Source organism: Oxyura jamaicensis, chromosome 1 (genome assembly GCF_011077185.1).
Source record: "Oxyura jamaicensis isolate SHBP4307 breed ruddy duck chromosome 1, BPBGC_Ojam_1.0, whole genome shotgun sequence".
Classification (NCBI taxonomy): Eukaryota; Metazoa; Chordata; class Aves; order Anseriformes; family Anatidae; genus Oxyura; species Oxyura jamaicensis.
In genome coordinates, this window is record NC_048893.1 from 25,789,769 (window position 1) to 25,801,751 (window position 11,983).

At 41.1% G+C, this 11,983-nt stretch overlaps 1 protein-coding gene across 1 annotated transcript in view; it reads right to left on the minus strand.

Moving 5' to 3' along the window:
• Nucleotides 1-11,238, minus strand: part of CFTR (CF transmembrane conductance regulator) — an 88,107-nt gene extending 76,869 nt beyond the window's left edge. The window contains exon 1 of the mRNA XM_035319480.1: nt 11,042-11,238. Coding sequence (XP_035175371.1) covers nt 11,042-11,094 — 53 coding nt within the window. The 5' untranslated portion in view covers nt 11,095-11,238. The remainder of the gene's footprint in view (nt 1-11,041) is intronic.
• Between the last annotated feature and the right edge of the window lie 745 nt (nt 11,239-11,983).

Here is an 11,983-nt window from a genome sequence, read left to right on the forward strand (position 1 = left end):
TCAGGGATGTAACAAAATGGATTAGCAGAAAACTTCTGAATTTAAAATAATAGTGTTATGTGAAAGTCATTGTCAGCCATTGCACATGATAAACCAGGTACAGATGGCAAAAAGGACCAGTTGCTATTGACTTTGTGCACATCACATGTAAAAATGGCTAATCCCTGTCCTTCAGGAACAGTAGCTCTCATTGACTGTCTTCATCAGAAGTTCTGTATACGGAGATATATTTTGGTAATGATAAAATAAGTTATGGGACACTAAACCAGTACTGCAGCTAATGCAAGTGAGCAATAGTACTATCTAAGCAACCTCTTTAATACTCAATATCATAGTTAAGTAATAACCTTTTGTGCTCCTTAATAATGCTTTGAGACCACAATAAGCAATTACCAAACTGTCATGACAAAAGAGAAATTCTTTACAGTTTCCAACATTGTATGTTTTGGGAAAACACTTTCCATTGCCCTGCTTCTCTCCCCACATTTGATTTTATCTATACTTTTGATTAGCACCTACTGTGTCATTTTTTCACTGCCTGAAGTTAACAAAATGTGACTGCAGTCAGACAGCAAGCAGAGTGGCTGTTTTATCACTTCTTGGTGGTGGCATACTTCACAGATCTACTGTACTCCTAAGAATGTCTCTTGTTCTACTTGGCATTTAACTGTCTATACTTAATGCAGCCTAAATTATGTGCCCCTAAATCACACTCCTCTCCCAAGTCAACAAGTCACTTTGTGCGTTCCTTGTCCTCATATATCTGCTCATCAGAGCAGCTGCACCTAGAGCAGATGAATTCCTCCAGCCAGCTACAGGAGCAGTACTGACACCTTCCAGGGATCTCCCAGTCTGCAGCCAGGTTTCTACCGCAGTCTATGGCAGGGCACACACATCAATATTCACCTCCCAGCTGTCCTGGCCTTACTTGCAGGTCCCACCCTAGCTAGATGTGGCCAACCATGAGCTGCACCAAGTGGCCTCAGGTGTGAGTGGTCATAGTGGGAGGAGCTGGCCCGTTGCATGGTGTTTGTCTCAAGACTGTCTTTCAGCAGCAGCTGTCAAGAACCGCACGGGACTGTATATATTTAACGAAAAAGAATGTACCAGAGAGAGAATATATGAATATCTCCTACAAACAACTTTTTTCCAGGTTCAAATAGCACTCAGTTTACCATTATGCTTTTGATTTCTTGCAAAGTTTTGAAATGCAAAATGGCTATATATTTATTTTAACTGGCAATATCATCTGTATTTATCAGTTTGTTTTTTTAACAACATCTAAAACATCTGAATCAGAGTTTGTTAACCAATATGCCTCTGCTATTTTTGAGCTTGATAGAAGTGATTTGTCAGCATTAATTCCAAGCTTTTTTCTTTTCATGTCTACAGAGAACGACAAATTTCTTTTGAAAGGAAGAAAGCAAGAAGGAAGGGAAACAGATTGGCTTTACAGCATTATGTTACCAAATGCCACCAGATTACTGGCTGGCATTTAATGAACTCTTTCACAGAGGAGCCTGTAGTGCTGTCAGAGTTTTGCCACTAACTAGGAATATTATTATGGGTACACACACATGAAACCCAGCAGGGGACAAGTTTCAAGGGTGTATGGTAGGAAAGAAGAAAAGAAGGAAAACAAGTTCCACCTCTATATTAATTGCCTGGTAGCAAAAATACCGTATGAGTTTGATATATAAATATCATATACATAGCATACTATTTGAAGTTCTCTTTGGTTAGATTTCTAATGACCATCTCTTTATCATTCACTTCAGAAATATATAATAGATTTGTTATTATAGCTATTTCTTTCCCTAGCAGTCTCACCCCCTGCAGGCAAATTGTAGGGATAGGACAGATGTCTTTGACTTCCCAGAGAGTATTAACGCACACTGTTGACTCTTCAATAGGATTTGACTCTCCCTTTAGGCTGCTTTGCAAGCCACCGAAGGCAGAAGGAGCCTGTGTATTGCTAAGCTGACCACGTGGTTCTTCCTCTGGTGCACAGGAATTCCCCAGGGACCTGGGACCCTCTCTCAGACATGAATAGTGTGGCACAGTAGCAGATCAGCTGTGCTGCTCCAGGACAGCTGGGCAGTGCCGCTGAGACCTGCACAGGGGAGCAGCTCTCCTGAGGGGCAGCTGTTCGGCCTGCTGCTGTCCTGGCAGATGTGAGGTGTACAACTCAGGGACATCTACTGAGCGGCTCAAAGCCGGCCACAGCTGAGCTTCGTTCCCTCCAAGAGGCATCATTACCTGTGGGTAGTACAGCTAGGGATGGTGCCTGCATTTCTAGGGGAGGGGGCATAAACTCTAATGGAGATGAAGCAAGGAAAGCGATTCTGACTTTGAACAGTTATAGGGAGAAAAAAATCAAGCTAAGATTATGATGCTGTGTAGCCCAAGGTGTTTGTAGAGCCACTAGTTCCTACTGACTGTAGGAAAGACTGATACACCACACAGATCTCAGCCATTCCCAGAGGGTCACACCAGACCAGATGCTACAAGAGGCTCTCACTCCAGTCTTGCCCTAAGGGATGTCCATCACTCCAGCAGCAGCACAAATTGCAAACTGTACTTTACGTTATATGGGAGGTGGCAGCTCTACCACACTTGAAATGTGTTTACAGCACCAAACCCCTCCTCGGAGCAGCCACACAGGGTGGGCCTAGCTCTGCATGACCCTTGCTACCAGGTGGAACAAGCCAGTGCACCCACAGCACACATCTGCCAGGCACCACAGCCTAAATCCTGGGGTTTGTTGCCCTCAGCAGAGCAGGCATTAGTTATCTTGTTTTGCTTCACATGGTAACCTGTTGAAATAATTTTCAGGGTATGTAGCCTGCTATAGTAAACCTTCAGCATTGACCCCTTTATGAAGAAATAGATGTGATGTTCTGAGATTAATATTAATGCATACGTATTGTAGGGCTTCAGCAGCAGAAGGTAAAAGCAGATCCTATTCATTTCTGCTTTCTTTTTATTGTTGTTGTTGTTGTTTTATTATTATTATTATTTTTAAAGAGACCATCAAGATTAAGATTTACATTTCTTCACTAATAAACATTTCTTTTCCACAAGGAGTTATTTGACATGAAAAATATTTAGCTGCAATACCATTGACTCTGCCACTAGCTGTGAACAGCACCGTTTTAAGAATAATTGATGTTCTGCTGAAACCCCAGGATTTCAATACCTAATCTTAATTAGCATTACTCCACAGCAACTCGGGAAAGTCTTGCATTTTTTGTCCTTTTTTTTTTTTTTTCCAAAGTGGTATTTAATCAGATTATTATCTAATCTCTAAATGTATTTGATATTCAGACTTTTAGCAGAAATGCAATATTCTTCCTTTCAGTTAATAACATAGTCAAAAATCTTTCCGTTTCTGAGGAAAAAAAAAAAAAAAAAAAAGTACACAAGAGTTATGAAGGTATTTAAGCAGCGTAACATACAAGGGTAAAACATGATCAGCATATTAAAGTCTGTCAGCTGTTTGGATACCAAAATCAAGTGTAATATATGCCTCAAATATTTCTTTAACAAAGCTATCACATACCATAGAGGTGATGATGTGCTACAAACGAGGTTTGCAACAGTTTCAAAATATACCTCCAGTGTCTAGGAGAGAATGTCTCTTCATTTTCATTCTTTTTCTGTTGTATATGCCATAGCATGAATATGAAAGAAAGAGTTTTTCTTTTCCTGCTCTTTTAGACACTTAAAACAGGTAAAGAAGACATTGAAGACAGTTTGTATCAACAAAATTATTGCAGAGCTGTGCTGTTCATAGCTGAGCTGTATTTGAAAAGCTCCCAGATGTGTCACTAACGTAACATCGCCTATCTTAATTCAGCTTAGCACTCCATTGTTTTAGCCATGCATTTATAGATGCATTTCATAATAAATTGGCAGGGAGTTGCACCTTGCATGCAATAGCCCCTTCCAAATCTGTAATTTGTTCCAGCATCAACAACTGGCATGTGATCAGAGGTAAACATCTTCTCAAATTGAATAGATTTGTGGCAATTTGAACAGGAAAGAGGAAGGAAAAGGCAAGGGAATTACTTATTTAATATAAATACTAAGTATCAACAAGTAAATTACCACTACAATGATATGTAATTAATGCAGAGTTGTAGGCTGCCTCTCTTATGACTTGCTTTTTGCATCTTCTCTGCATCCTGCATCATATGATGTTGCCAGTCTTCAAACTGACTCTTGCAAATTAATAAGAAAATATCTCACATCTCCCAGTTTCCAAAATGATCTTGGACTCTGAGCAAAGCAATACTGGTTGTGTTTGGGTGTTGTTTTTTTTTGTTTGCTTGTTTTTGCTGTGGTTTTTTTTTTGGTTGTTTTTTAGTATTTGTTACCTCCAGAGAAATAAAAGCATCCTAGTTTTCAAAGACAAACCTTAAACTGAATTAAACTGAAAGGAGTTAAAATGAAAGATCGGATTGACTCCAATACAATAAAGGTTCACATTTTTATTTTAAAAGTTGAAAAAAGTTTATAAAAAGAAAAGTACCAACATTAAAACACAGCATGAGAATATACCTGGAACCAAGTACCCTTCCCAGCTGTCACCTGGGATTTTTTCCTAAGGCACAACCTTGCCCATGGAGTCAAGGCAACAGTTCTGCAGCAGGCCACTGAAGTACTGCCTTCCAGGAGCAGTCCCCTCTCCTGCCCACCCTCTCCCAAAGAAAGGATGCTTACCTGTATCTGACAAGCAGGAGGATTCTGGTTTCAAAGGAAAAAAAATATTTTCAAAATACATCTTAAGCACCTACTTATTCTCTCCTAATTTTGGACCTTCATGACACATGGCCTTGATATAGATACTTGCTGCCCCTGAAAATGCTCTCGGAGTTCCTTTTGCTTATATGAGACTTCATGATATATAAACATAGCCTGTGAGCTCTTGGTCATGTAACTAGGCTTACCCTTTCTCCCATGGAAGGCAGTTGAAATCCATCTACAAACTTACTTTGTAAAATATGTAATGCCAAAGTCTTCTTAGCTACCACAGTTCAACTGGACCTTTGATTTACTTACTTATTTTAGAAGACATACTGGGACACATTATTATCCAGAGTAAGGTTTGGCACTAACCTGCCCCCAGAAGTGCTGTAACTACATGCATATGTTGCTAGAAAACATTTTGAAAAAATAATAATAATAATAATAATGGCAACCTGTAGAACTCTCCCACAATAAGCAGCACTAGTCTCACCAGTTTGAAAGTTAGCACATTCAAAAAATTTAGATAATCAGAGACTGAAACTCTTTTGCATGAAAAATGTGGTAATTGCTTGCTATAGAAATATCCTGAAATAACATTGCCATACCCTTGGGCAACTGAAGTTCTGGATAGGAGATCTCAAGCAGTCTCCATCTGCCAACTCCACCAAATGCTCCCAGGACAAGTTAATCTTTGCGCACCCCTCTTTATTCTCTAATAAACAAACTTCTTTTTAACCCATCCTTTGTGCTATCTGCTTTGACTTTAAGATCTTCAAAACAGGCTTCATTATTATATGTGCTGCAGTGTCTAATAAAATAGACTTCAAATTTCTGTTAAGGTTTCTAGAAACCTCTGTAATAGAAGCAATAAATCTACTTTCTATGTCAATGTCTAAAGTATTAAAAACAGGATTTGGGTGGATTATTCTCTATCCTACCAAAATCAAATAAGCATGGTGAAGGAGAAAAGGTATAGGCAGGACTGCAAATCTTTCAAAGACCTGACCATTTCATTTTGAATATTAAGACTAAGTTTTTTCTCCTGCAGAATAAAAAGCTATACATGTACTCTAGAAACTCAGATGCAACTTGCTACAACAACTGTTCTTTAGAAGTATAAAACACCCAGAGAAGGGTGCTGTACTACACTAGGTTTGTACTTCTGCTAGCTAGATCAAAGATGCAGTATCAGGCTGAGAAAAGGGCAGATTTCAACCTCATTAATAGAAAAGGCATTCCTGTGGCTAAGTGATTTCAAAGTAGGAAAACAACATACTTTCTTCAGTCAAAGCTTCAAGCTTCATATTTAACTTTGGAAATATTAATAGAATTCAAACTTCCTAAAGAAGCCCCAAACCTGCACAGATGTCAACCATCTAGGGGCTGACTTTCCAAAGTAGTGAAATCTCACAGTTTCAAACAGGCGTGAAGGGTGAACAGACCAGCATGTCCCTAGGGCAATGACTAGGCAGCCCCATGGCGCCATAATCTATGCTGCAGCTGCATCTATGCTTGATATTCACTAATGGACAGGATTTTTGATTACCTGGGATCAGTGAAAGTCAAGTCCTCAAGACTAGACCCAAAACAGGCCTTAAGAATAGACTTTAAGAAATTTGCCTTGTTTATCTAAGAGTCTAAGCTAGCAACTGAGACATCACACTGCAGGATTCAATCCACCTGCTCATAGCTGCCAGTGTGCACAGTACCCTCTTGGTATTAATTCTTAAAATACATGGCTCAAGCATAGAGTGGGGACCACTTTTCAGCCACTGTGTCTCACGAGGTGAAATACCTACTGGAGTAGGTTTAGCCTTAGCTCCTTTTTCTGTGTGAAAGGATTCACACTAATCCTCATGAGAATGCCTTTTCTAATCAGAAACTAATTTGGCAAAGGCACCCTCAAACATTACTTTTGAAAGGGTGTCATTGCAAATAATAATAATTATTAAAAAAATAAATTAAGAATAAATTAGGCTAGGAAGAGTGGAAGAATAACTATGACTAGAACTCATGGACCAGGTACACTCAAAACTTATATCCTGGATTACCAGAAGGCTTTTAACAGACTTCATAAAATGTCCCTTTAGAAGAGAAATCAAGACTTACTTGCAAACAAGTTTCTTACCCAGAAGACTACAGAGACACTTTTACTCTTGTGCTTTAAACTGAGCTTGAGAGAGAGAACTAAAGTACTTTCAATAGGAGGGACAGACACTGTCCATATACTGATAACTAGTCCTACCTCCCAGAACACATTGGAGGGAAGGCTGTGTTGAACTGAATTTGTTTTCCTATCCCTCTTAGGGCACACACAGCTGAAGAAGGCATCCTACATATATCCAACATATATCCAACATATATCCCTATCACACTACATTGTTCTTGGAACCAAGAGATAGCTATATGAAAAGGTGTTGAGTTACTTTTTGTCTGGTTTGGAAAGAAAAAGCAACTAGAGCAGGCCTGCTGGACTAAGCCCATGAGAAGGCAGAACATGAAGATGGCTTGGTTTAGATTGCTTATATGAATTTAATAATAAACATGTGTGGAACTACTCAGTCCTGCTGAGACAGTTGTCATATTGGTATATACCAAAGCAAAAGTATATGCTCGTATTTAAGTATCTAAACTCGGATGTCAAAAAATTAAAAAAATCAGAATTGTCTTGAAGTTGCAGCCACTTCTGATACTCCAGTGATAGGTGTTTCCAGTACCCAGCCATAAATGAATTATATCTGCATTAATTAAACCATAATGATACTTCCTGACCTCAGCTAATCTACAAAAATCCAGGTCACTTCAAAGTACTCTGACTTGTTTGCAACAAGTATTATGGCCTTGACCCTGCAAAACCCTATGAACATATGCAGCCTTGTTACATAGACAAGAATGAAGCTTCCCAGCAAACATGAAGCTAAGTACATAACCATCTGACTGCTTCTACATAAAAGTTTATTTTCTTCAAACAAGACAAAAAGTTGCCACTGCACAGATGCATGTGTTTTGGAATGAAAGGGATTAATTCTTTAAATGTAATAAGGAAAATAAAATAAGCCAAAAGATAAAAAATAAAACAAGAAACCCTGAAACCCCAAACACTTAATAGCTAGGGGATTGTAAGTGTCATACTAATGGAAGATCTCAAATCTCTTGTCTTCATATCTCATTTCTGAACCACCAAAACTCAGTTTCTGAAGCAAAAACTGTTCAAATTTTAGGATGAAATTTGGTTTTAGTGCCTAAATACTACCATCACCACCCCCAAACAATTCTCCTTTTTGCCCCATCAGTCTAGGTGATCTTGAAAAGCCAACAAAATGGAAAACTTGCTTAAAATACTACTCCTTGTATACACATGACAGTGTCTCACCTTTTTCACCATTATGAAATAAGAAAGAAAGCAAACAAACAAACACACACAAAAACTACAAACTACACAGAAACATGTTTAAATTATCCACTTATGAGCAAGTACCTCCATTCTGATTTTAATACATTCAGACCTATGCCTCTAGCCCAAACAGGATTTGTGATGGAACAATAAAATTGTGTCAACAGGTTTATAGACATCAACATCAAGAAGCTGACAATACACCATAAAATATTAAATATTAAATAACGTTACACTTATCCACAAGATTTCCTGAAATGTAACTAATACTTTAGTGTTACATCTACTAAAGTGGCCTTCAACTTATTGCAGTTTATTCAGAATTATACCACAGGAACTGACTAGAGAAATTACTTCACTAAAGCATTCATCAATGTTCGACTTGAGAGCAACTATTCTATCATTGGAAAAAGCAACTTTATTCCATACACACCTCTTACTTCAGATAAAATGCCCTTGAGCTCTGTCTCATGTTTTCATGGAACCAAAGTGTATACAATGTAGGCATGTCCTGAAGTTCTTTACTAAACAGCACCAGTTTCACAAACCACTGAAGTGTGTACATTCAGTTAAAACACTGATAAAATATTCTGACATCTTAGAAAACTTTGTTCCAATCTAACTCATTAATCACTACCTTGTGGGTGTTTTCAGTTGAGTGGACATGTCTCCTTGCTGATACGTAACAAATACTTCTGTCTTTGTGAAGCTCATTACAGAAAACATACTTCAAAGCACTATACAATTCTTGCACCTTGATGAATTTTTGCTCTGGGATAGCTTACCTTTTAATGATCTTTAGCATTGATACTAATCTATATCTGATGAGACAGAAACTGACAGAGTCCTTGAGGACTGAAGCATTTTCAAACAAGCTAATATGTCTCATAGCTACAAATAATGCCTGTTTTAAAAACATATATTAGTTTACATGTTTATTTGTAAAAGAAAGATGTTCTTTCTGCCAGTTTGATTCTAATACATTTTCTTACCTTTTGGCTTTCACTTTTGATATTTTTTCAAGTATTTCATATAACGTTTGCAAAAAACAAAGACATTTGCAGTGTATTTTTTAAAGTACAAGTAAGCATACACTTTGTAATTAACAAAAGCATATCATTCAGAATGTATTAGAATTACATTAGTCTTTATACAAGTTTCCATACAATTTTGGCTGTTCTTACCCAATGAACAGACCATGTACTTCAATAGATTGATTTTTCTTTGAAACAGTGCTACTACAACGTTTTGTAAATATATTTATCTGTTCTAGACAGTATTGACCTTGACTATCTCTTTTACTTCATGTATTAGTTATTACCACTTCATTTACAGTAAGATAATTGGTACAATACCACACATCATGCATGAGGTGTATGATTCAAATGCCATTTAATTGATTATAAGACTTGGATTATACAAGACTCCAGATCAGACCAAAGGATGGTTAATCATGCACTCACTGCACATGAACTGCATCTAGTTTCAGCCATGGGAACTTTAACTAAGGCAGGAATCAGAAATGTTTATTTTAACCAAGTGGGATTTCTTCTCTACCCCTTCCCAGCTTCTAGGAGAGCACGGACAGAAGCTTTACAGAGAAATAAAATGAAATATAACAAGTGGCTCCATGACCAATGAAGTCAGTATGCAGCCTTATTTCCTATGGATTTGTATCTTAATACTTGACAGGAGAGCTAACTGAAACTTCTTCTGTGAATAATTTACACAAGTTTACTGCCATCATCCACAGGCTCTGGATCTAACAGCATCTGAGAGCAGGTACAGCTTCTTTCACACCGCAGCATCTGTAAAGGACAGCCCTAGGATGCTATCCTGTACCTGAATGTTTGTAAAACCCCAGAAACCTGTGGAGTTTAGGATCCTTCCCTACTATCACATCTGGCTAAAAATGAGGAAAAGGACTGAATGTGGGGGAGGCAGGCAAAACGGGCAATTCATAAAGACCACTTCCCTTCTGAAACCTTTTGAAAGAAAAAGAAAAAAATAAAAAGAAATAACCCAGACCCATCTGCTGAAGAGGAAAGCCATCCCAAAAGGTTTAGAAAGGGAATTAAAAGCCCTCAGTTACTCGGCCAAAGCCCTCGTGCCAATGTTATGGTTTTATATCACGTGCTCCCGTTTCAGTCACTATGTTCATGTTTTGCCCAAGATTTCCTCCCTCCCCTCAGCGCTGCCTGAAAGACCCTTGAGTAACAACAGGGGGAAAGCAGCTCCCTGGGGAAAGGGCAAAAGTGATGGCATGTGGGCTGGAGCCAGCCAGCTTGCCCTTTCCAGCTGGCAGTGCTGCTCCTAGCAAGGTGATGCAGAAGGTGTTTGGGTCTCTATATTGTCTTTTAAAGCATGTTGCACACGGGTGCTGGCATTGGCTCCTTCTCTTTTTTATTTGACTTTATGCAAAAGAAGAGGCGACCAGGGACTTGACTTGCAAGAGAACGCTCTGGAGGCTTACAAGGAACTATTGCCACTAAATCTTGTATTGCTGAACCAACGCTAGAAGCCCGACCAGGCACAGAGGAGGAACCCCAACTCGGGGAGCAATCCCCGCACCCTCCCCGCGTTCTCACCCTGTGTAATGAGCTAACAGATTAGCCAGTTGAGCAATTTACCAAAGGTTGCTCAAATTGGGTCATAAATTAATTTCTCAGGGACCGGTGAGGCTTTATGACACCTGACAGACGAAGACCCTTCGGGTGCCAAATCCCGGCGGGGACACCACCAAAAAGGGGAGGGGAAAAGAGGGGGAAACCCCGACCCAACACCGCCGCCGGGGATCCCCCTGGGCTCGGGCCCCTCGCTGGGGAGGGGAGGACAGGGGTGGGGAGGCCAGGGGAGGGAGGAGAGGCCAGGGGACCGCGGCGCCGGGGCTCCCACCTGAAGAAAAGTTTGGAGAAGATGTTCGCCTTCTCCAGGGGGGACCTCTGCATGGTGCCCGCTGGGCTGCGCCGTGCCGGGACCGGCGGCCGCCAATTGCTCACGCCTGGCTCGCCCGCTCCGCTCCGCTCCCGGGGCTCTCCCACCTTATCCGCTCGGGCCGCTCTGATGTCATTGCCTGCCTCCTTCCCCTGCCCCTCTCCCCGCCTCTGCTGTGCCCAGGTTCAAAAGCGGGAGGGCTGGGGAGCCGGCCCGCGCTCTGCCTCCTCCTTCCTCCTCCTCCTCCTTCCCCGCCGCGCCCGGCCCCCACCCGAGCGGGCTCTCCCTCCTTCCCACCGGCACCTCGGGACCCCCCTGCAGACACCCAGCACCCGCTGCCCGGCGCCCTGCTGGCAGCCCCGGCCCCAAAGCCGCCCCCCAAAATCCCGAGGTGGGCACCGGCACCGGGCCGGGGGCAGGTGAGGAGCGCCGCCGCCCGCTCCGGGACACACGTGCTGCGATGTTTTTTTCAGGTTTTCCTGCAGGCACAGCTACTCGAAGCTCAGGGGACGGGAAAAGCACATCCCGCCGGGGCTCAGCCCGAAGACCCGGGTGCAGTCGGGGTTTTGCAGCGTTGTGTGCGCGCTGTGCAAACAACAGCCCTGCTCTCAGGGACAGCATGATGGAAAGCACGCTTAAAGGAGAACAAAGATGTCAAGAAGCAGGAACAAGAGCCCGTGATTTAATGCTGCAGGCCGGCTGATTTCATTTAATGCTTTAAAGTGCTATTTACACACCCGGTTTTTCTTTCACTTCTGTGACTTAAAAAACATCGCTGGAAGAAGGTCACGCTTTCCTAAGCACGCAGCTGTTCCCCTCCAAGCCGGTTCTTTAAAAGGCAAACATGCTACCCTCTGGTCCTACAGCTTGCACCACAATTAAACCAAACTCTTTGTAAACTTT